Genomic DNA, 23160 nt, shown 5'->3' with positions numbered 1-23160 from the left:
GGTCCAGGGACACGCATCACGCGTTTTCCGGGGGATCGAATTCCCCGAAGGAGCATGGCCTGGATGCCTTGTTGCTGCCTGAGGCATCAAGGGCCTCCCCCAACTGATCGGCCCGTCCGTTGCGACTTACGACGCCGCCGAGAGGGACAACGACGTTGACTCGCTATCCACTGTACTTTCGCGCCATCTGTCCTTTGTTGAATTGAATATTCAATTTATTTTCTATCTTTTGGAGCCCCTATTTGCGCTCCTGTAAGCGCCATGGTTGCGCCAGCTGTTCCCGAGTATGTGCTTCCCTTTACGTGTTCCGGAGATTTGCTATTTATGCAATTGAATCGGGGGGAAACAAATCCCCCCCCCTCCACTGGTTGGCTTGTGACTGACATTCATACATCCCTCCAGGATATACGAAGAGGATGATATCTATGCCGCCGTCGATACACGCTCAGACTCTTTACAGAGCTTACGGGAATTAGGTCCCCCGGACTTGGTATACTTGGTCAAGCAGCCAAAGACCAACGCAAATCGCCAGGTACGTTTGTTATGGATGACCCTACGGTCTCTGGCACTTTTTTTTCGCGGATGTAGTGATAATGGGGAGTTCAATGGAGCAATGGCTAACACAATCGGTTTGATGAATATAGACCGGCGTTTACCACCATGTCACCGGAATCGATGCCTCCTCCTCTGCCAGTCTAGCGGCTTATGTAAATACACTTACCTTTTCGCCTCTAGACAAAACACACAAGGTGGTTTCGGGGATTTACTGGTTAGATTACTGTTTGATAAAATATGGACCAGTGTGATTAACCTTTATCAGTTGCTATAATGCCTTCTCCCACCTCGATATGCGCGTCGAAGTTAAGATCCCGGGAAGCTTGGAGAGTTACTGCATTGATGAGCGCGGGGATAAGCGTGTTGCTACGGAGGCCCTTTGGCTCGAAACATTTCTCTGCGCAGTCTTGAGAGCCTACTCATATGCGGACGATGGAAGCGGGGATTCAATCAGGAAGATTGTCGGAGTTAGACGATTCAACCCGGTTACAAACACAGAGATGGAACATAAATTCCTGGATGCGGCCGAGAGGCTCTTTTTCCTGGGTGCGCAATATTGTATGGACTATTATGCGGTGCTCATGCTGACAATGTTATAGGGAGACAGCTGAGCTCCGATCCAGAAACCCAGGTCCCCAACACCGTCAGCAACCACCTCACAACCGGTCTCCTGAAATACATCCAAACAACCGGTCGCTACACATCAGGAGTCAACCTTTTCGAAAAGCTTCGCACGCGGGACGTGGAGGTTTCGTCCCTCTTGGCCCGGGTTCTCATAATGGCAAATGAAGAGGTTCAGTCGGTACGGTTAATGTTCGATGCCCTGCAAGATGTGCCCATGGATTACGCGCTACTCGATTGCCAGGCTGCATTCTGCCAGAGTAAAGGAGAGGGAGAGATGGCCTTGGAGTGTGCGAAGCGGGCCGTGACTGCTGCACCCAGTGAATTCAGCACTTGGGCTCGGCTGGCGGATGTATACGTCGGCCTTGAGCGATGGGACTTGGCGCTGCTGACACTGAACTCCTGCCCCATGTTCACTTATCAAGATAAGGATACGCCCCGGATGCCCCAACCATCTCGTATCATGCTTCCCATCCTTGCAGAGAGCATTTTGGAGGAGATTGACGAAGGGCAACCAAGACAAGGAGACCCTCACGATTACGTTCACCCTTCCCTGCGGAAATTGCATGCCGCTGCCTACCAAGGAACCTTCCTGAAGGCTTATAATATTTTGACTAAAATTGCTGCTTCGATTGGCTGGGATCAACTTCTCAAAATCCGCAGTGAGGTGTTCGTCATGGAGGAGGAGTACAGAGTTGAACGTCACCATACAGCACCGAAAACTGGAAAGCTCAATGCAAACGCCAGCTCTACAACCGTAAATGAAGACTCAGAGGAGACAAATGGGAATGGAACAGAGCACGAGGATGGCTCTGGCTCGGATCGCGAAAATGCGACTACTGACGCTGCCACAAACGGGGATGGCAACGAGGAGAACTCGATCGAGAGACCAGAGCAAACGATGGCATCGGAGGTTGTCAAGTCTGGAAATGAAGACGTAAGCTGGTATTTTATCTGTATGGCCAGTCCCTTTTATACTGACAGTAATCCTTGTAGCCCGACCCATCGCATTCGACATACACGCAATTCCGGAACAAACGCCTTTGCGAGAGGTGGCTTGATAACCTTTTCATGGTCCTCTATGAAGACCTCCGCATATACACCATCTGGCGAACAGAGATGGCCCAATTTCGTCAGCAAGCCATGGAGTACAAGAAATCCGCCACGGAGTGGGAAATTCTGGGCGAGCTGGCAGAGCGACTCCACCACTTCGATGAAGGAATTGAAGCCTACCAGAACTGTCTTGCCATTCGATTCTCACCCAAGGCTATGCGAGGCGTTCTCAAGCTGTATGAACTCAAGAACGACACTCGTGGAATGCTGGGTGCATTGATCCGACTCATTGCCTGGCAATACCGGTGGTATTCAGAGGTATTTCTTGGCCCCTTTATCCCCTGAGTAGAATTCTAATGAGAAAACAAACTAATCACATCCATCACAGTTCTCTCCCGAACTTCTCTTCCTGATCCGCAAACTCATCGAGGACGAAGGTGCCGTCAAGGTGCGCAGCATCGTCCAGGCGACCAACCTGCCCCAGCCCGTCCTCGACCTCACACACCAATACTGCCAATTGTGCGCAACCTTCCGTAGCAGCGGTAGTGATGCTTAAACCAATCCATGATATTATTTGATGTCTTTAAGTTATATGATTACCCTGTTGATAGGACTGATAGAAACCCCCCTTCCTATGGTGGAAAACGCACACACGCACACACGCACACATGCAATTATAGAACAGATGGAGGGAACAGACCGATAAGAAAGAAAAAGCGGACTGGAGGGATAATTTCTACTCGTCACGACTTGTTGAGCATTACTATTGATGGCAGCAGCCTTTATAATTGATTTGATGCTGTTTTGTCTACTTCGCCCCTTTACATTCACCAAGTCTATATATTAGACTTTTTTTTTCTTCTGTTTGTCTTTTCATCACACCATTTCTTTGTCATTCCAGTTTGATGTATGGCTTATCATATATAATTTATTTGCAATTGTAGGGGTTTTCCATACTATAGTTTGCCGACTTTCTCTTCAAATTAGATATTGGCCCATTGCTACATAGTATAATGACATAAGAAATTATTGGTTTATGGGATAATTCAATTGCTTTCCATTGATAAATTATAGGCATCTCTTTCGAGTGTTCACACCGCAGTAGAGCACCATTGGAATACAGCAACAGTAGACAGAGAATAACATCACTCATCCTCTGCCTCTGCCTCTACCTCTGGAGTTTCAGGCTCCTTTGGAACAGTATCGCCCTTGGCTTTGGCCGCAGCTTCAGCAGGACCACTGGTCTTGGCTGTTTCCTCGGGTGCTTCTTCTTCCTCTTCTTTGCCAGATGCTTCTTCGCCTTCAGCATCCTCACCCTCACCCTCACCCTCACCACCTTCTTCTGCCTCTTCTTTCTTTTCGTCTTCAGCTGCAGGAGCTGTCTTTCGTTTCTTGGGAGCGTGTTGATCTGGAAGACGGGACACTTGTTAGATAACACGTTTAGGTAAGAGAAACGAGAGAGATGGGTTGTAGCAATGTACCTTCTTTTTCTTTCTTAGGAGTCTCTTTCTTTTTCTCTTCCTCTCCCTCTTCTTCTTCTTCTTCGGAGTCTTCATCAGATGGCGCTTCCTCCTCATCTTCCTCGCCTCCCTCGCTTCCTACTTCGGAGTCTTCATATCTGTAATACAGCGTCGCGTTAGAATACGATGTCGATAAAGATAGTTCCTTGTAACTGGCATTTTGCTGCTCCTTTGCGCCGACAACTTTGGTGCATCAAAAGCATACAAGGAAATGCGCAATGTCGTAAAGTCGCATGTTCAAGGAAACAAAAGGGACGCACGGCGCGCACTTACTCCTCTTCCTCTTCACTCTCATCGCTGGGGAGAGCCTGGAGCTCTTCCTCCTCTTCGGCCTCTTGCTTTCTCTTACGGGTCGTCATGATGTTTTAAGAGGAAATTAAATGCCTCGACGAGAGGTGATTAGACCAATGGTAGGATATATACTTTGTAGAAGTAAAGCGAAAAGCTGGAGCTTATCGGGAGAAAATTATAGAGTAAGATTGGCGCAAGAGAGCCAGTGTATATGTAAGATTAGGGAAATGGTGAGAGGAGTGTGAAGGGAGAGGGAGATGGGAGAAGAAAAGAGGTGGGAAGGGGAAAGGGAACGGCAGGTAAGGGTAACAGAGCAGACAGGGAACGGCCGCTCCCAGTCCCAGCAGACGAGGGAAGGGGGATGGAATGGGCGGCCATTACTTCACGCGACTCGACCGGGGGAGACGAGAGAGAGGCTCAGCAAACAACGGGAGGGCGCATCGCACCAGCGAGATGGGGAAGCTGGGGGGGAGACAACTAGAAGCTGGAGCTGCGTAGGTTTACGCCATGACAGGTGGGGATAACGATCCAAACCCAAACCTCAGAACGCCGGTCATGGTGCGTGGTTCTTGTGTTCCATGCATGTGTTTCGTCCTGTCTGGATGCCCCCGTCCATTCTCAATTCTTTGGCCTGGCTTGCTGGAAAAGGGGAACGCTGACGGACTGGGGAGGGTTGCTTCGCGTCATTATTTTGTGGCTGGGATGTCCAGGTTTTCTCGACTCTTTCAAATCTTCTTTTCACGAGATCTAGCCAATGCTATCAGGCTAAGACAGAGATAGGAAGATGGAAAATATGATAGATAGATGGCGGATGGATGGAGAGAAGAAAGGGGGAACCTGAGAAAGATGGAGATGAGGGGAGAGGCAGCGTATTGTCACGCCAATACCAATGATACAGGGGTTAATTACCAGGCTGTGTCTATAAGAGCAGAGTGAGTGGATTTAAGACGCGCAGATCCCAGCATGACACCATGACTCTGATAATTACTACTGTTTCGACAGATAATCATGACATCAGATGTCGTACCTTGCGTTGCAGTATTTTCTCCTGGCTGTAAGGCTATCCAAGGTTCATCGGTGGATACCGATATGCAATGGAACGGTTCAAGAATAAGTAAGAACGGAATTTGTTTTCTATCGTAGCTTCGCTGGTGATCTATAGAAAGTAGCATGGAGCACTGTTTATATATACACGGCATAAACAATATAGTCTTGTGTGAAAATGTCTCCTTGAGTTAGTTGATCAAGGCAAAAATTAAAAGAGAAGAAATAAAGAACGTATATACCGTCATCTCGTCGTCCAGGGTATCCATAACATCGCACAATGTCAATCACTGCGCCAAAAACTCGAAATTTGCCATACTGGGGTCGAGCAAATTCTCATCCAGGCCGAACCCATAAGTTCCCACCATGTCGTAGATCAGGTCCGGCGGCGGAAAGCCCTGTGCCATGGCATTTGCTCCACCAGGCACCTCGTTTCGAGACCGGTCGATGGCTCCGGTCCCAGCCATAAGCCCGTTACCCTGCCAAGCAGTCTCCCATGAATCGAATCGTTCCAGCATCTTGCCCAATCCCCGGGCAATATGTCGTGTGAGATGTCTCTCGCCTGCCGAGACACAATTCATGAGCTCGATCACCCGCTCGACCAGTTGCCGCACCTGGCGGCCATCAATGCTGAGATAGGCTGAGTTCCAATTGACAGCAACCTTAAGAAGGAAAACGGCGGAGAAGGTAACCATCGTATGGGTGAAAATGGGGACGCCGACGATGGCATCTCGAATGTCTTGCTCTTCGAGCACCATATTAAGACAAGCCATGGCTGACGAGATAGCGATGTTGGCAGACTCTTTGCGATCCATGGAGAACACAGGAGTGTTGGATGGTGAAAGGGCCCGAAGCGAGAGTGAGTTGAGCTGGAATTTGGCAAAATGATAGTGAAGCACTACCCCTTTTGAGGGATATGTGCGCACATATGGGCTATCGGCTATTTGGATTTATATCAGATTAGAAGGAGGAATTTAACGGACTTTCGACCCACTTACCAGATCGTGGCTGCCACAAGAGTCGCCATTGATCAACAGCAACGTTGTAAACCCGTAACTGACCAAAGTCCTCCTCTGTCAATGCCTGCTCCGTGTCGGTTCCAAACATTCGATATGCCTCAGTCAAGATCATGAATAGCGCCACTTGCGCTAAAAGTCGAATATCCCCAGGGACTACCATTGGAGACTGGAGAAAAGTCTCGCAGTTCTTGATCGCCTGGTCCTCATGCATGACAGGCGGTCGGCCGTATGCGATACTAAAGTGGTGATCACATACGTAGAGCAGATACCAGAGCTGTGCTCGTTCGTATTGATCGTTTTTACCTCGTATCAGCTTCTGGTAGCTCTGATGAAGGCCTAGTTCCGTTGCAATGCGGACAGCATGACCTGAAAGCTTCCAGCTAAGTTCAGAAAGCCAGAATGCTCCAACGCATAGACCACGTATGTCATCCAGCGTATGTGCACGGGTCAGAGACATGCTGGATACCAGTGATACATACTCATTGTAGCAACGGTTCAGTGTGTCGGTGCGATTGGGGATGTGGAGGGCGGCGACAGTGAGAACGGCCGCAGAGAGCAATGTCGACGCTCGACGGACTGATGTAAGATCACGGTGCACTAATATGATTCCTCCCCAGAGTAACTGATTCATTGTCCGACTGAAATAGGCAAAGAGCTCCTCGGCCTCGTGCATAGAAATCAGGCCTCGAGAGATAAAATCTTCCTCCAGTAGTGTCAGTTTCGGCTTCTCCACGAAATTGTTTCGCAGATTGCGCAGCTTGGTGACTTCGTAGAGACTGCGCATCGGCGCTGGGACCAGCTCTGGATCTTGTAGGTCTGGCTCTTGGGATGGCTCGCGAGTTACATCCAGTACAACCCCTGGGCCATTGTGGCTTGCGTTCGACTGCGAGTCATCAAAGGAGGGACCATATCCATGGTTAGAGGCGACAGGACTAGGGCCATTCCTAGTGTCACCAGCAAGATATGTCGAGAGTTCCGGCAAGCCATCGTGACGGAGAAGATGTGACACAGCGGCCTGGAGTTGTTGGATCGTGGCAGCAGCCTGGGATTTCCACCTATGGAAGATATAATTCGTTAGACAAGAAGACTTCTAATACAAAATGCTTGAAAAAGCACTTACACCCCGTCATCGTCGACAAACTTCTGCGAGAAGTCATTGACCACGCACTTAATCCCACTCCGCGTGCATTTGGTGCAACTCGATTCTCCCGGTTTGATCTCGCAACGGATTTTATGGCGCTTGCACTCCGCACCTGCAGAGCATGATATCATGTTTCAGTATAAAACCCGCATATCCGATGTCTTTTTTTTCTTTTTCCTTCCTGCATGCCTCCTATCTGTATTCATTGGGCCGTGATGACCGGGTTGAAGCACTCACAGGCACGGGCTTTGGAGATTTTCGGGGCTTTAGGACGCGCATCAGGTGCAGTGGAAGAGCGAGTGTCTTCTAGTCGCGGGGATTCGAGGCCAGCATCGTAAGACGAGCGTTTCATGGGGGTTGTCGAGCTGGTCATGATGGTGGAGAAGGATGGATTCTCGATCGATCGGGGATGCTCCGGTACCATACAACCAGCATAGAATGGAGATCGGTTGACCGGGACCGGCCCTAGGGATGAAATGGATTCCTTTGTGATAGGATGAAGGGGATTAGTGTCAGTCGTTGAGGATCATGAGGATAGACTAGGCAGGATTGCGAGGGGGAAAGTTGGAGAGGTTCAAAGCGAGAAGGAAAACCCCGCCTGGCGCGACGGAGCGATGCGATCGCGTCTATTTAGATTGTGTGTGGATTTTGATTATGATTGTGATTATACTGACTGAGTTGCTATTTTATCATATCAATTAATTGAAACTACAAAATATTGGCAATGTAAATATCATTGTCTATCTAAGAGAATACTGGAGATCTGGGGTAAGGCGGGGGGAATTGTCTCAAACTGCTGATGGTGAGGGAAAATGCTCCTTAATAGACAGATTTGGAGATGAATAATAAAAAATAACAAACAGACGATAGACAAATAGTGACTATAATATACAGTATTAAGAACAGGGATTTGCAGTCGATCGTCTTGTCCAGTTCTTGTTTTGTCTCTATCTCAAACTTGGATCCGCAGCATCAACACCAACAAACAATCAACAACACTCTCTCATCCGCAGTCTTCACTATATCTACATCAACCATTCTCATTAAACTATCTTCACATGGAAAAACAATCCATCGCCCTTGTCCGGCCCAAGTCCGGCTGCGGAGTGGCATCGAAAGATCGCCTCGGACTTGATGCGAATGCGGAGCATCAACCCCACCATCAACAATCATGACGATAATGAAAGATGACTTACTCATCTATCCATGGGTCGAGTATATCAACGGTCCAGGAACATTTCAATCGTTGGCTGACAGTCGAGTCCCCCTGATTACAGTAGCATTGAACCTCAACACCCCCTCTCTCCACCATAATGCATATCCTCGTCACCGGCGCAGCAGGCTTCATCGGTCAATTACTCGCAAAGGAACTGCTCAATGACCCCTCCTACCGCCTCACTCTGACCGATATCCACGAACCCCCTATCCCCAAGGGCGTGAAATACCCTCAGAATGCGACGTCCATCAAAGCAGACCTGCTCACGGCGGCAGACTCCGTGGTGGACAAACTCCTCGACGCCGTCTACGCCTTCCATGGCATCATGTCGTCCGGGTCGGAGGCTGATTTCGAACTCGGGATGAAGGTCAACGTCGATGCTACTCGTTTCCTTCTCGAGGCCCTTCGAAACACCTGTCCTGGAGTGCGGGTGATTTACTCCTCCAGTCAGGCTGTCTACGGACAGCCACTCCCAGAAGTGGTCGACGACACCGTCATCCCCACTCCGCAGTCCTCCTATGGCGCAGAGAAAATTATCTGCGAGACTCTTGTGAATGAATATACGAGACGCGGCTTCATCACAGGCTTCACTCTTCGTTTCCCAACTATCTCCGTCCGACCCGGTCGGCCAACGGCCGCTGCTTCGTCCTTTCTTTCCGGCATGATCCGTGAACCACTGGATGGCAAGGAGTGCATAATTCCAGTCGAGGATCGATCCTTTAAATCGTGGCTCTGTTCACCCAAAACCCTCGTTCGTAACCTTCTTATCACGCTTACATTGCCCGCCAACGCGGTACCTCCGCATATCCGCCAAATCAATGTCCCTGGCATCTGTGTTACGATCCAGCAGATGATGGATGCCCTAGAAGCGGTAGTAGGAAAGGAAAGACTGGCTTTATTAAAGGAACAGGAAGATCCTTCGCTCAAGGCTATCTTGCTATCATGGCCCACTCATTTTGACAACACGCAGGCAATTTCGCTAGGTTTCAAACGTGACGCTTCATTTGAACAGGCTGTACAAGACTATAAAATGGAGATGGAGCAGCAATAATGGAAAATGATAGGTAAACGAAGGATCCACCATCTATTTGCAGTGCAATATCAGCGCTAGGATGATATTTTTGGTTTTGTATATATGCTCTGGCTATGCAGGTCAATGTTCATTATAGACCCAGTGATACATAATGTTATAGAGTTCGCCTCGAGGTAAAAGCCAATATGTTCCGCATGACATTCTCTGTAATCAGTCAATAAAGTTTCCAATAAAAAACTTGCTGTATTTTAACGACTCTCCCAAAATTGTGCGTCAATGGCAACCAGGCGATTAAACAACTCGTTCCTCGACCTCATGCCCGTGATGTGGTAGGATTGATCTGTCTCCTTTCCAACAATAATCAAGCCATCTGCTGCCTCTTTGCTGCCGGCAGTCAATTCAACAATCAACTTACCCTTCCAGCCTAGTCCTTCTGTCTTTTTCAATTCTTTGATGTCAGTGACAGGGATTTGAAACAAAACAGAACCCTTCTTTCTGCTTTCCAAACGCAGATCATCCAACCCAGAAGACTGATATGTTGTAAAGTAAAGTATGGGCGGTTCCTTTGATGAGTCGATGACAACGGCACCCCGTTTGCGTTCATATTTCGCGTCAAATTTTATAGGCCCGTATGGAGCGGAGATCCAGCCCTTCTGGCGCAACATACCAACCATACCAACCAAATTCTTCGTATGTGCAGAGCCTGCAATGGCCATGGCCCGATCGACTGCAATGTGGCTTTTGATTGCTGTTGCTATCGTACGACGGAAGAATCTGAGGACTTTGACGACCCATCTTCTCTTGGACTTTGGTGCCGACAAAGACTCATCTGAACCCTGCCTTTGGAGATCAGTGGAGGTATCCTTGTCCTTTCCTCCACTGGAAGTAGTAGTACTGGATTTTGAGCGACGAATAGGCCATTGCGGCTCGTTGTTTTGTGAGGTTGGAGGGGGCGGCAAAGGTGTAGTGTTTATTTCGCCAATCCGGAGCAAGGTCAAGGTGAGTTGAGCATTTGTGGGGACTCCTTTCAGAAGTGAACTGAGAAAATGTTAGCCAGGGCAAAAGCTTCGTGGAAATGTATGGAGATACTTTTGCAGATCCAAATGCTTTTTCCAATCAGGAATTCGGTTGTTCAAAAAGTCTAGAGAACTTTGAATAACCGGATCACCGAAAAATCCAAATCCAACAGCAAAGGCACCTGCTTTGATAACCAAATAACTTGATGTTAGGTGTATTGCCAAGCATATAGAGACCAAAATTCCCGCTAGGCGCAGACGAGGTGTTATTGCAGAGAATGGTGGCGTTGGAGACAGAGCACTATAGTAAACCCATTTAGGACTTGTCAATCAGGTTACCGTTTGGTGGGTGACTTACTTCGCAAACTTCTCCCAGATATCCGTGATATCACTGACCACACGCATCGTTTGATTGGTAGCCTTGATCACTTTTTTCTTCATGGGCTTCTTTGTCTTGTCATCAGCAGGGGCGTCTTCAGTATTATCACCTGCTGCTGTAGTAGCAATTTCCATCGTGTCAGAGATAGGGGACTCTGCAGAATCTTCTTCGGGCACCACACCCTGGCCATACTTGGCAGCAGCGCTTTCCATGGCAACACCAGCAACGCTGTTAACCAAGTTTCTGGCCTCTTGCTCAGCTGCTTCACCCTTGTATCTCTCCGGTGCTCCAGTTATGCTGTCATATCCAAGTTCACCGGCCTGAGGTTTCTTCACACTACCGGTGTCGCCATCAACCAATGCGATAGGCGCAGGGGGGAACAGCAGTGTCCGACATGGCGGGAAAACAACCAAGGAAACAAGAGCACCGAGGAACGCTAGAGCGAGACTATCCAAAAGCCACATAACGAAATAGACCTATAGATAGTGAGCTTGTGCAACAAAGTCCCAATACATTGAAATATCAACATACTGCACAGAATATTGATGTACGTCGAGGTTCTTTCCACGAGCGCAGCCTAGCAATTTGTTTGAAGAAACCGGCCAATCCAACGACAACTGAAGTATAGAATCGTTCAAGGGTCATTCGTAGCTTTTCCGGGGGGAAATGCTCGTCTTCCGCTCGATTGAGATCAAGCTCCTTTACAGGAGCATCCGGTGCAGCCTTAACATAGTAAATTTGCTTCAATGTGTCAGCATACTAGAATTAACGCAGACGCCACTGACAATCGACGAGACATACCTTGTTGAACCGCCTGACGAGCAACCATAAATCCTCATTACTCAATCCAGACACGAGTTCTTCATCCACGCTTCTCGAGGCCTGTTTCCATGCAGTATCTGAAAGTCTCTTGGTGTTGCTAGATTGGGGTACCAGTTCGTTCTCTTCTGGTTCTACCTGGGGAGAGTCATGGCTGTCTGTAAGCTCCAAATCCCCGAGTGTCTCTTGTTCTTGGCTCATTTTATTCCCATCGGATGCTAGAGCCGCTAAATGAATGCACAGATTTTACTCTGGTGCTTTTTCTATGGTTGAAGAAGTCGAAATCCAAATTGAAAAGAACCCTCGGAGCTTGGTTGAGTTGAAACATGCCCCCAACTCACCCATGGGTCTCGCAGGTCTGTTGCTGTGGGGGTGGGTACTCGACGTCATCCGCACCGGTAAATGTTGTCTGTGGCGCTTATGCACGGCCGTTGACGAGTGTAACATTTCCATTGATTGAGACGAATTCAAACGAGGGGTCAATTATCCAACGCAGAGATTGGATCTTAGCTTGTCAACAATAGTAGTTAATGATCTGGAATAAGCTGACTTGGTATGTGTTGTCTGGTAGAGGTATCGTGGAACGATTCCGTTGAGCCAATCAGAGAAGTCAAGGTAAACCGGTTAGTAATTAATACTGTGCCACATTTGCGCCATAGAAACACAGCCACACCTTCCCAATTTGCCCAAAGTGGAAATACGCGTCAAGTCGCGTGTTCGCAGCTTCAAGCAGCAGAGAAATACCAACGCCCTTGAGAGCTGGGCTGCAGCAGGGCTGTACTCTGTGGGACTATCTTCTTCTATCTTGAGAAACTGTTGAAAAATAGAGACTAGATCGTCAGCAGCCGGGATGAGTGAAACTTGTGCAAATCCCCTGCTACTGGGGTGGATCAAAGAATGGCTAGATCAGGCTAAGGAGCGCAACACTAAAGGAGTCACAGTGTATGTATTCTTTCTATGCCCTTTTTGAAAACCAACTGACTCGCTATCCCTCAGGTATAAAAAGGCCTATGAATCGATGAAGGCTTGTCCGTTGGTCTTTCAGCACCCATCTGAAGCCCAACAGTTGAACGGATTAGGGCCAAAACTTTGCGAGAAGTTGACAAATAATCTCAAAGCCTACTGTACAGAAAATGGGCTTCCCATGCCCGAACCGCCTCATAAGGGTTAGTATCTTCTTCTACCGACTTGTCGTGTAACAGGGTTCTAAGAAGAACAGCGAACAAAAGGACATCTGGCGAAGGCGTAGAAGATAACGATAGCCAGCCGGCGAAGAAGGCCCGAAAACCGCGACCATATGTCCCAGCATTACGTTCCGGGCCTTATGCGTTACTCATAGGCCTCTCAACTCTAGATGAGAATGCGTACCAAGGCATGCCGAAAGCGCAGCTAATTGAGGAGGCACAGCCATATTGCGACAGCTCTTTCACCGCTCCAAGTGATCCTACCAAGTTTTTTACTGCATGGAATTCAATGAAGACTTTGGTCCAGAAAGACCTTGTTTACGAACATGGACGGCCACTTAAGAGATATGCTCTCACGGAAGAAGGATGGGAGGTTGCAAAGAGGATTAAGAAGACTTTGCCTGAGTCGGACCAAAATCAAAACACATTATCATTTGGAAACCAACCGGTATGTCCTTTATACGAAATCTAAAGATAGTCCTAACATGTATAGGCCTCAACGGAGCAAAGCGGTGCTTCTCGACAGCAAGGCTCTGTCGTCGTGTCGGAATTTCAGGATGAAGAGCAAGAAGAACAAGAAGACCCGACAACCCTAAATCACCGTAATGAACAAGGAAACCACCCCATGCATGAAGGCCCAGTCACTCCTATCGCTCTTCCCTCGGATAGTTTCACAGTCCAGCTGGTTCTGGATACTCGAGAAGTGCGCACCTCAAAAGACAGAGATTATATCTCAAACGAACTCATAAAAAAAGGCATCCACCCCGAAGTACGTGCTCTTGAACTGGGCGATGCAATGTGGGTAGCCAAATTCAAAGATCCCAAATTCATATCGCAATACGGCGAAGAAGGCGACGAGGTGATGTTGGACTGGATCGTAGAACGAAAAAGACTCGACGATCTCATCGGCTCCATTAAAGATGGACGATTCCACGAGCAAAAGTTCCGTCTCAATCGCTCCGGCATCAAAAATGTTATCTACTTAATCGAAGAGTTCAACGTCACCCACGACTCCAGCAGTGCCAACGTACTGAAATACCAAGAAATGGTGGCTTCAGCTATCGCCTCGACGCAGGTCGTCAACGGTTATTTCGTCAAGAAGACTCGCAATCTCGACGAATCCATTCGCTATCTCGCCCAAATGACATCTCTCTTACGGAAAATGTTCGAATCCTCATCATCATCTTCTTTACTTCCAACAAGCTCCCTCAGTCTCATCCCGAGTCGACAACTCTCTTCATCCCAGTCATACCTCACTAATCTCGAGAGTCTCCGATCCCAAACCCCCTCTATCACATACGCCGTCACCTTCCCCACTTTCTCGGCGCTTACCTCTAAGTCCGACATTTTATCCCTCCGTGACATCTTCTTAAAGATGCTTATGTGCACACGCGGCGTGACGGGAGACAAAGCTCTGGAGATCCAGCGTCGGTGGCGCACTCCGCGCGAGCTGGTTGAAGCATATGAAGCTCTGGATCCCAGGGACAGGGAGAATATGATTTCTGAACAGATGAAGACCTTGATTGGGCGAAAGAAGGTGACCAAGGCTTTGAGTAAAAGGATTGCCGAGATTTGGGGTGAATCGGGTTAGTGATGAACGTGTTCATGAAAAATGATAAGACAAGTGCTTAGGAAAATTTAGCATAAGAGTATTGATTACATTTTTAACATCTATATTCAACAATTTTGCAACCCATATTCTGCCTCATGGCATGGGGAGTATCATAAAAAGTAACATAATAAATCGTGGCCCATCACAATGCCAGACAACCGACAGTGTCGCTTTAAAAGAATTCACAATAGAATTATATCATGATTGTTCAGACTTTCCCAATCCAAGAACTTTCTTGATCTTTTCCCATTCAATTCCCAAAGCCAAGCTACTGCAAATGACCGAGAAACTACTCAAAGCCATTGCCAGAGCAGCCCATACGGGACTGAGTCTCCAGTGGTTATCAAGAGTAACCAGCTCACCCCCGACCATTTCGTGTCGATGACCGTTGACGATTGGGTACAACACACCTGCAGCAATGGGTATCAGACTGATATTGTACACCACAGCCCAGCAAAAATTCATCTTCACTCGGTTAAACACACGACGACTAAGGATGACCAGTTGCAGGATAGTGTCCAGGTCGGAGTTGAGGAGAATGAAGCTGGCAGAATTCATGGCGACATCAGAACCGGATGCCATGGCGATACTGACATCTGCAGCTGCGAGTGCGGGAGAGTCGTTGACTCCATCTCCAACAAATCCGACAATTGAGCGTGATAGGGGTTCGTTTGTGCCTTCGCTATTCGACCCATTGGTCCCCTCTTGGACTTGGCGGACAAAATCGGCCTTTCCTGAAGGCATGACATTGGCAATAACATTCGAACGAGGAATTCCTAACATATCCGCAACAGCGTGGGCAGTAGTTTGGTTATCACCGGTGCACATAAAAACCTCGACCTGACGTTTTCGAAGTTTGGAAATCACTTGCACAGCTTCAGGACGAATCAAATCAGACGTCGCGAATACAATTGCTGGGGCAAATTGAGAATCCTTCAAATCTGGGGAACCAATTTTGCGAAGCGAGAGTATAGCGGTCGATTTCCCAGCTGATTGATATTCTGTGAGTAAATTGGTGAGATAGTAAGTGTCGATATCAGGAGAGGCAAGCTCCTGTAAGAGGCGCTCGTTACCGATCGCTGCTTCGTATTGGACGGTCGACTGATCGGATGAGATGGTAAAAGTGCCCTTCATTCCTTGCCCTGAAATCTCTTGGATATCAGAGGATTCGATAGATCTTGACGTCTTATCACAACAGAAATCCGATATGGCTCTGGCAATCGGATGGTTGCTGCTCTCCTCTAGCTTTTGAGCAAGAGCCCAAGCAACTTGCAACTCCTCAGGGTCCTTGATAAGGGCTTCGTGATCAGACACTTTCAGGCTACCTCCTTCTGTAAGAGTTCCAGTCTTGTCAAAAACAATGGCATCCAGGCGGCTTGCTTCCTGGAAAGCTTCTCCACCACCCTTGACCAAAATACCTTGTTTGGCAGCCAACCCTCCACCGACAAAAAGCGCTGTTGGGGCAGCCAGTGCCAGACCGCAAGGGCAGGCAACCACAAAGACAGAGATGGCAAACTCCAAGCTCCAAAAGGCCCAGCCCCCGCGGGAAACATCAAGATAATCTGGGGGTAGGGCGCCCGATTGTCCCAGTGCGAACCAAATGGCAAAGGTCAAGATTGCGATGAGGGTGATGATGGGCACAAAGTGAGAAGTGAGTAAATCTGCAACTCTTTCCAAAGGTGCACGTCTACTCTGGCCCTCGCGCACCACGGAAATGATCTGGTCCAACATGGATGAGCCCCCAACAGCAGAGATCTTGATTTGTACCGGCTGTCCAACATTGACGGACCCAGTGAAAACTTGATCCCCGGCGGACTTTTTGACAGGTTTCGATTCGCCTGTCAATGAGCTTTCGTCAAACTGATATGAGCCGGTGCCCACTACAATGCCGTCTGCCGGAGGTGAAGCACCATGGGGGATGCTGACCGTGTCACCGATATCTAACAAGTCAACGTTGATACGCTGAATCGTTTCTGTTCCAATGCTGTCAGATCCAGTTTGGTCGGTGCCGGTTGACGGGCTGATAAACAACAATGCTTCCGATGGTCTGAGTTTTCCAAGTGATGCGACAGCGTTTCCAGTCTTTGCTTTGCTGTAAGCCTCCATGAAGCGACCAGCAAGAATAAACAAAGTAAGGAAAACAACGGAATCAAAATATGACGAGCTATGTCCGCTGGCTGGCGAATCCATGACAGCATCCATAATAAGGACCGCCAATGATGAAAGGTAAGCTACTGTCGTGCCAGCAGAGATCAAGAGGTTCATGCTTCCAAAACGATAGAACCTCCGCAAGAGGGGAACACGACTGCCTGGGCGCCATAGAGCATGAATTTCCTTGATAGCGCGTACATGAAAGATGTCAGTGCCATAGAACATGACGGGAGTGGTCATGATGAACAGAGCCCATTCCAAACGGGTCACACTGCCAACCCACATAGGCTGCTCCAAATACATTCGAATCCTGTTTTTGGAAGACACAAGACTCATGAAGACCACACCAATCAGAAATGTCGGAATTGCAGCAGCCAAAACAAAAGCAAGACGGGATAGCAGCCGACGTCGTTCATGTAGATGCATTGCGCGTGAGCGATCTTCGACACTAGGTGGATGGTAAACCTCTGGCTTGAATTCGTCATGCGCGCTATCGATAGCAGAGAGTATGTTTCGAATCGTGAGAGACGGGGGTTGAGGCGTATAGGTGACCTTTAAAATGGGAGTTTTGAAAGAGAGCGCTTGGTCAACTTGAACATCGGAGAACCCTTCCAGAGATTTCAGAACTTTTTCTGGGCAGTGGTGACAGAACATGCCATTCACGCGAATAGAGACTGTTCTGCTTGATATGGTAAGGTCGCCATCGTTACTCGCAGCCAGAGGATTAATACTGTTGACAGAGGCATCGTATCCAAGATCTTCAATCTTTTCCACGATTTCACCTATGTTTTCTTGTCCCTCGAACTCGACTTTGCCGCTATGAGACAAGAGATTGACGGAGACATTGGTGACAAAAGGAAGCTCTTCGAGACCTCTCGTTACACTTCCAACACAGGAGCCGCACGTCATTCCACTGATAGCAATTTCAGCAACATAAGCCGTGAGATTCTGCTTGGGTTGGGTAATGACATCGACTTCATCGATGGCAGCTTCAAACCCAATATCCTCAATCTGTTCGACAATCTTGTCTATTTTTGACCGTGGGCCAGTGTATACCAATGCTGCGCTATTGGTGAGAAGGTTGACGGTAATATCTTTGACAAATTCGAGTTGTTTGACCTCGTTCGTGATGCTGTTGACACACGATGCACAGCTCATTCCCCCAATGCTTATTCGGGCTTTGAATTCTTCATTCTTTCCTGTTTGTAATTCCTTTTGCGTACTCGATTGTTCTGACCTATGACTTTTGTGGCTTATGTGACTTGTGGAGGAAATCGGGCGGACAAGACTCTCGGTGTCAGACTCCAGTTGATCGAAATTTTGATTCACCAAATGGACATTGCTGATAGGCCTCGAATAATTTCGGAGCCTTCTTTCTCGAGGAGATGCAACATTTGATGGGTATGGTAAAGAAGAAAGTCTTTCGTTTTCTTCTTTCCGGCAGGCATCACAGTTGGCAATGTGCAGTTGGTTCTGAGGAGCTGAGCGGTGGTCTACGGTCCGTGGAGGAGAGAAGGGCACGGGGTCTGATGAAAGCCATGAGGTTGTATCGAGCTCGGATATGATAGTTCCTTTGTGATCATAAGTGGTGACATAGTGAACTTCAAAGGCCGCTTGGATGAGCGCCGCAGCCAAACCCGAAGCCTGTGTTTCGGCTCCGTGGCGTACATGGACTTCGTGTGTGAAAATAGAGACATCAACTGTCTTCACTGACGGTATTTCGAAAAGGACCTCGGTGATATAGGCGACACATGAAGAGCAATGGATATTGCTGACGAAGAATGTGCTTTTAGGGCAATCCAAGTCCGGTTCAGAAGTCCGCAGGCCGGATAATGAAGCCCCAGAAAGCCTCGCGTGCGACGGCATGATGGAAGGTAGTAGTTCGGAATATCTTTTGGGTGTCCTGATCTGTCTTGATGGACAGGACAGTCCAGAGACGTAAGGAGCGCTCGGTTGCCGCAAACGGCCCTTCAAAGGTATGAGGGTAGAGGTGAAAATATCAAAATGAAGGTCAAATATTGTATTCTTATTATTTTTTTCCTTCTCTTTCAACAAGAATAGAAGAGTGATTGGTTTCTGTAAAGACAATTGATTGTAGAGAGAAGAAAGCAAAAAAAAAAAAAAAAAAAAAAAAAGAGTTGCTTTCTTTGGGGAAGTTGCAACAGCGGAGATTAAAACTGCAGTAGTTTGCGACAAAGACCACGGCGAAGGTGTTTTAGAGATTGGATAAGAAACGAAAAGTGTAGCAGCATATATATAAGAAGTTTCAAGAACGACAGGGACGACGAAAGAAATCGAATGAATCAGAGAGGCGAGATGCGGTTTTTGTGCGTAGACGGATGAAGTCAAGCGCTAAACCACGCACAAATGTCGCATTCCATTCCAGAGACGCCGATGAAGTCGGAACAGAAGCAAGGGTGAGCAGTGGGTTTCCAATGAGACTAGAGATGAGGATTCTGACATGACGATGTATTTCTTATATCCATGGCCATCTGACATTTGGAAGGTGTCGAGTGATGGCGATGTCCTTTCATGGTGTTCACCAGACTGGGCGGCAATCTTGCCCTTGCATCGACGCACCAACGCAATATGGCCTGCAATAGAAATATAATAACGCCATAAATTAATTCTCCATTCGAAATTGCATCTGATAGTTCAGAATCAGCCTTATCCTCATTGCTAGCGCTGCGATGGCCTCCCTCCACAATAGAAGCATCCGGATTCGAACGAGCCCCTCTAAGCATCCCACAATCCCACGTGACTCTCCCGCTGGGCCACGCGGTCGGCGCCGGCAAAATCTTTGCGCCCGCTGTGTCGCCGCCAACCTCATCCCCTCATCATCTCCATCTTCTTTGCGTGCATCTTCAACTCGTCTTCTTTATTCTTGTCCGTATCGTTTATTGCTCCTGTTTGATATCAGAGGGCCAGTTATCGTCTTTCTTCCACGACAGACGACTCGTTGGCTTTTTTTTTGTCGAGGCGCTGCAGCAGGGATATTCGGAAGAGGGGGAGCGTCTTCATTGGCCGTGGTTTTTGTGGTGTTTTTCCCGTTACTTCCACTGCCCTTATATATCCTCTTTCTTTTTGGTTCTGGAAGTTGAAGATGTAAATGGGTTGGCCTATTATTTATATCATTTGATATCATTATTTTCATTTTTGATTCATCGATTTTTACCCAATACGACCATATCACATCATGTCTTCCAAACCTGGCATGCGTCCTCCCGTCAAGGCTGGTCCCAGGGCTCCTGTCGGACGTTTGGCCAGTCTCAAAGCTTCCAATCCGACCCCTATCAGACGACCTCAGCCCATTGGTCGTCCTCAGCCTGCCAGACCGACCACTCATCCCAAACCTTCGACATGTCCCAATCCGGGCTGTCCCGCTCCTCATATCGTCGAGGATGATGGTCAGAAAGTTTGTTCCGGGTGTGGTACGGTCATCAGTGAAGCCAATATCGTTTCTGAAGTCACTTTCGGTGAAACATCAGCTGGTGCTGCTGTCGTTCAGGGAACGTTTGTTGGTGAAGATCAAACTCACGTCCGCAGTTATGGACCGGGTTTCCAGCGTGGAGGTGCCATGGAGAGTCGAGAGATTACTGAACAGAATGGTAAGTTCTCAGTCTCAGACTACCATCATCCATAGTAAGTTTTAACATGTATCAGGAAACCGCTATATAACACAACTTTCCCGTGCCTTGAACATCCCAGAGAGTGCGATGAAGGCTGCTGGTCAGGTCTTCAAGCTTGCAGTTGGGCTGAACTTCATCCAAGGTCGACGAACGAAAACTGTGGCTGCGGTGTGTCTATACATTGCATGTCGACGACAAGATGGAAATACTGTCATGCTTATTGACTTTGCCGATGTGCTAATGGTAAGTCGTTAACCCGGTGTTCTTCTATACCTTGGCTAACTCTTATGGTCAGATCAATGTGTTTAAACTGGGTCGCACGTACAAGGCTTTGTTGGACGAACTACGTCTGGGGGGTAATGTCTTTTTGATGAACCCTATAGATCCAGAAAGTTTGATCTACAGATTTGCCAAGCAGCTCGAGTTCGGATCTTCTACTATGCAAGTTGCCAGTGAGGCAGTTCGTATCGTGCAGCGCATGAATCGAGATTGGATGACTACTGGTCGACGTCCTGCTGGTATATGTGGTGCTGCTCTTATTCTTGCCGCGCGGATGAACAATTTCCGTCGAACAGTGCGCGAGGTTGTCTACGTGGTAAAAGTGACTGAAATCACCATCAGTCAACGTTTGAACGAGTTCAGTTCTACTGAGAGCGGTGAGCTCACTGTCGATCAATTCCGCTCGGTGCAACTGGAAAATTCCCATGATCCACCCTCCTTCACCAGGGCGAAGGAAGGCAGAAAACCACGAAGTATCACGAAAAGGAAAGCCGCGGAAACTGCAGCCGAGATAGAGGGGGAGTCACAAGACGAGAGTCCTGCTGAATTGAATCCTGAGTCATCTCAGCCTCCCCGTGTTGACGCAGATGGCTTTGCCATCCCTAGTCTCCCTATCGATCCCGCTTTAATGACAGCCAATAGCGGTCCCAAATCATCAGTCGCGGCTGCTGTAGATGATGTTTTGTCTGAGCTTGAAGAATCGACCAAGGGCAAGGTGGGCAGACCCAAAGGCTCGAAACAAAAACCGTTACCACCTCCAACCCCTGATCAGATTGCATCAGAGGAAGCGCTCGAAGACGAAATGACTGCTTTGCTATCAAAGGATTCCAACATGTTTGAAGGCGCTGCAGATAAAAACATTCCAGGGCAAGAAACCAAGAAACCCGTATCCGAAAGTACAGAGATCGATGCCTCCGAGTTCGAATCAGATCCCGAAGTTTCCAACTGTCTACTGTCTGCTGCGGAAGTGGAAATCAAGGAACGAATCTGGGTGCACGAGAACAAAGACTATTTGCGAACGCAGCAAGCCAAAGCCTTGAAGCGAGCATTAGCTGAAGCCGATTCTGGCCCAGGGGTGCACAAGCCTCGCAAGCGCCGCAGGGGTCGAATGGGTGACGTTACTTACCTTGAAGGAGAAGGCGAAGAGGGAGATGGAAGAAGCTCCCGTGCATCAACACCTGCAGAAGCAACACGCCGGATGCTGGAGCGCAGAGGATTCAGTAAGAAGATTAACTACCGTCTTCTGGAATCGCTGTTTGGCGAAGAAGGGGCCGATGAAACAGCGAAGTCTAAGGCGGAGAGTATGAGTCGCACCCAAAGTCGAAGCCAGAGTGTCGCCTCCCGACGCAGCGTTAGCGTCGAACCAGCGTCGACACCGAGGCGACGCGAACGACTTGTCACACCAAGCACTACTAAACCTACTGCTGCTCCGAAACACAACCCAGCTCCCGCACCTGCTGGGGCCACATCTAACACGGCAAAGGGTGGAGACACCAACGAAGAAGTCCTCGGTCCAGTACCTGAAGGAAATGGCGATAAACCGAATGAGGAAGAACTCGATGATTACGACGACGACGACGATGAGGACGAGGATGATGGAGTGGACGCTGCATTCTCTGGACATTATGGCGATTACTACGATGAGGGAAGTGACTATGATAGTGACTAGGGTGGAGGTCAGGATCTTCAGTTAAATACCCATCATGCGTCTGGAAGAGTTGGCTTGCTGCTTCGGATACAGCATTCTTCAACTTGGGAAGATAAGCTTGTCATGTAGCATTGTTTGCTTGGTGTAAACGATGTGGTGAGACTAGCGAGGGGACTACAAAACAAAAATATTCTTATATAAATATTTGCTCAAAACTAAATCGAAGAATAATTCTTGAACTACTTGTCAGAAACACTTGTCTGTCTAGTCACGGGGCCACGGGCATCATGCTACTGAGCTGGTTGCTCTCTTCAACTTCCCTCAGAACAAAACACCAACACCACGTCACATCACAGTCTACCAAGAAACACAATCTATTCCATCAGTTTTCTATTCTCATTCTACGCACTTCAAGCCAGATATCCACCTAGCTATATCTCAAACACGATCGAGACTGAAACGCGGGCTCAAATAGGCAATCCGAACCCCAAGCAGCAGGTGCTTTTTGCGTCAGACCAGAAATTGCCTGAGTAAGTCATCTCTCTAACGTCGTATCTGGACTGAATCATCTCTTAACAGCCTATTTTCACCGCTAGGGAAGACTATTCACGCCACATGAGCCGGTCTTCGGCCTTGATACGTCCTCCCCGTTGATCATCCCCCCAATAACCAAGAGTCCCAAGCCTTGTGTGGATCGAATCAGGAAGTTAGAACCCCCGGGCATCCAAGAAGTAGTCTTGAATTTATCTACATGCCATCTTCAGCATCAATGACGGCGGATCTCCGACCGGCGATCTTTCCCCTCTCCCCGCACAAATCCAAACATGCTTTTCTTTCCCCAGATTCTCCGCAAACTCTAGCTATCAGCTTGCCCACCGGTTAGGGGGGTTTGAAAATTGGTGGAAAGTTGCAAGCGCTCCCCGAATGAAACCCCGGTTAAATGTACATTC

General features: G+C 48.2%; 8 protein-coding genes across 8 annotated transcripts; 4 read left to right on the top strand and 4 right to left on the bottom strand.

The window, feature by feature from the left end:
- Positions 1-261: 261 nt before the first annotated feature.
- On the top strand, positions 262-2785 carry ASPWEDRAFT_169260 (ChAPs family protein; the record flags this gene model as incomplete). The annotated part of the gene is made up of 7 exons (XM_040830420.1): positions 262-284; positions 403-532; positions 645-769; positions 821-1101; positions 1155-2113; positions 2173-2547; positions 2618-2785. 7 exons carry the CDS (start codon positions 262-264, stop codon positions 2783-2785), a joined length of 2061 nt encoding a protein of 686 aa, XP_040693089.1.
- Positions 2786-3374: 589 nt separating this feature from the next.
- Positions 3375-4108, bottom strand: ASPWEDRAFT_25248 (uncharacterized protein; the record flags this gene model as incomplete). The annotated part of the gene is made up of 3 exons (XM_040832708.1): positions 3375-3637; positions 3711-3847; positions 4023-4108. 3 exons carry the CDS (start codon positions 4106-4108, stop codon positions 3375-3377), a joined length of 486 nt encoding a protein of 161 aa, XP_040693088.1.
- Positions 4109-5213: 1105 nt separating this feature from the next.
- Positions 5214-7796, bottom strand: ASPWEDRAFT_37193 (putative C6 transcription factor). The gene is made up of 4 exons (XM_040834626.1): positions 7224-7796; positions 6083-7158; positions 5327-6024; positions 5214-5266 (listed from the first exon to the last, which is right to left on the bottom strand). Exons 1-3 carry the CDS (start codon positions 7373-7375, stop codon positions 5372-5374), a joined length of 1881 nt encoding a protein of 626 aa, XP_040693087.1. The 5' UTR covers positions 7376-7796; the 3' UTR covers positions 5214-5266; positions 5327-5371.
- Positions 7797-8401: 605 nt separating this feature from the next.
- On the top strand, positions 8402-9683 carry ASPWEDRAFT_37192 (SDR family oxidoreductase). The gene is made up of 2 exons (XM_040834625.1): positions 8402-8459; positions 8522-9683. The coding sequence occupies exon 2, from the start codon at positions 8558-8560 to the stop codon at positions 9509-9511; it is 954 nt and encodes a 317-aa protein (XP_040693086.1). The 5' UTR covers positions 8402-8459; positions 8522-8557; the 3' UTR covers positions 9512-9683.
- A 58-nt stretch (positions 9684-9741) lies between these two features.
- Positions 9742-11908, bottom strand: ASPWEDRAFT_169256 (DUF3292 domain-containing protein; the record flags this gene model as incomplete). Its single annotated transcript, XM_040830419.1, has 5 exons — positions 9742-10531; positions 10583-10810; positions 10868-11364; positions 11420-11629; positions 11690-11908. The coding sequence occupies 5 exons, from the start codon at positions 11906-11908 to the stop codon at positions 9742-9744; spliced, it is 1944 nt and encodes a 647-aa protein (XP_040693085.1).
- A 649-nt stretch (positions 11909-12557) lies between these two features.
- ASPWEDRAFT_49405 (crossover junction endonuclease MUS81) lies at positions 12558-14482 on the top strand (the record flags this gene model as incomplete). The annotated part of the gene is made up of 4 exons (XM_040837277.1): positions 12558-12649; positions 12704-12873; positions 12927-13339; positions 13385-14482. The coding sequence occupies 4 exons, from the start codon at positions 12558-12560 to the stop codon at positions 14480-14482; spliced, it is 1773 nt and encodes a 590-aa protein (XP_040693084.1).
- Positions 14301-18762, bottom strand: ASPWEDRAFT_37188 (putative copper resistance-associated P-type ATPase). Its single transcript, XM_040834624.1, has one exon. It carries the CDS (start codon positions 18518-18520, stop codon positions 14702-14704), a length of 3819 nt encoding a protein of 1272 aa, XP_040693083.1. The 5' UTR covers positions 18521-18762; the 3' UTR covers positions 14301-14701.
- Positions 18763-19868: 1106 nt separating this feature from the next.
- ASPWEDRAFT_104100 (transcription factor TFIIIB subunit BRF1) lies at positions 19869-22231 on the top strand (the record flags this gene model as incomplete). The annotated part of the gene is made up of 3 exons (XM_040827622.1): positions 19869-20262; positions 20318-20526; positions 20579-22231. The coding sequence occupies 3 exons, from the start codon at positions 19869-19871 to the stop codon at positions 22229-22231; spliced, it is 2256 nt and encodes a 751-aa protein (XP_040693082.1).
- Positions 22232-23160: the final 929 nt, after the last annotated feature.

Source organism: Aspergillus wentii, assembly GCF_001890725.1.
Source record: "Aspergillus wentii DTO 134E9 unplaced genomic scaffold ASPWEscaffold_2, whole genome shotgun sequence".
Classification (NCBI taxonomy): domain Eukaryota; kingdom Fungi; phylum Ascomycota; class Eurotiomycetes; order Eurotiales; family Aspergillaceae; genus Aspergillus; species Aspergillus wentii.
This window is presented reverse-complemented; position numbering and strand designations above follow the sequence as displayed.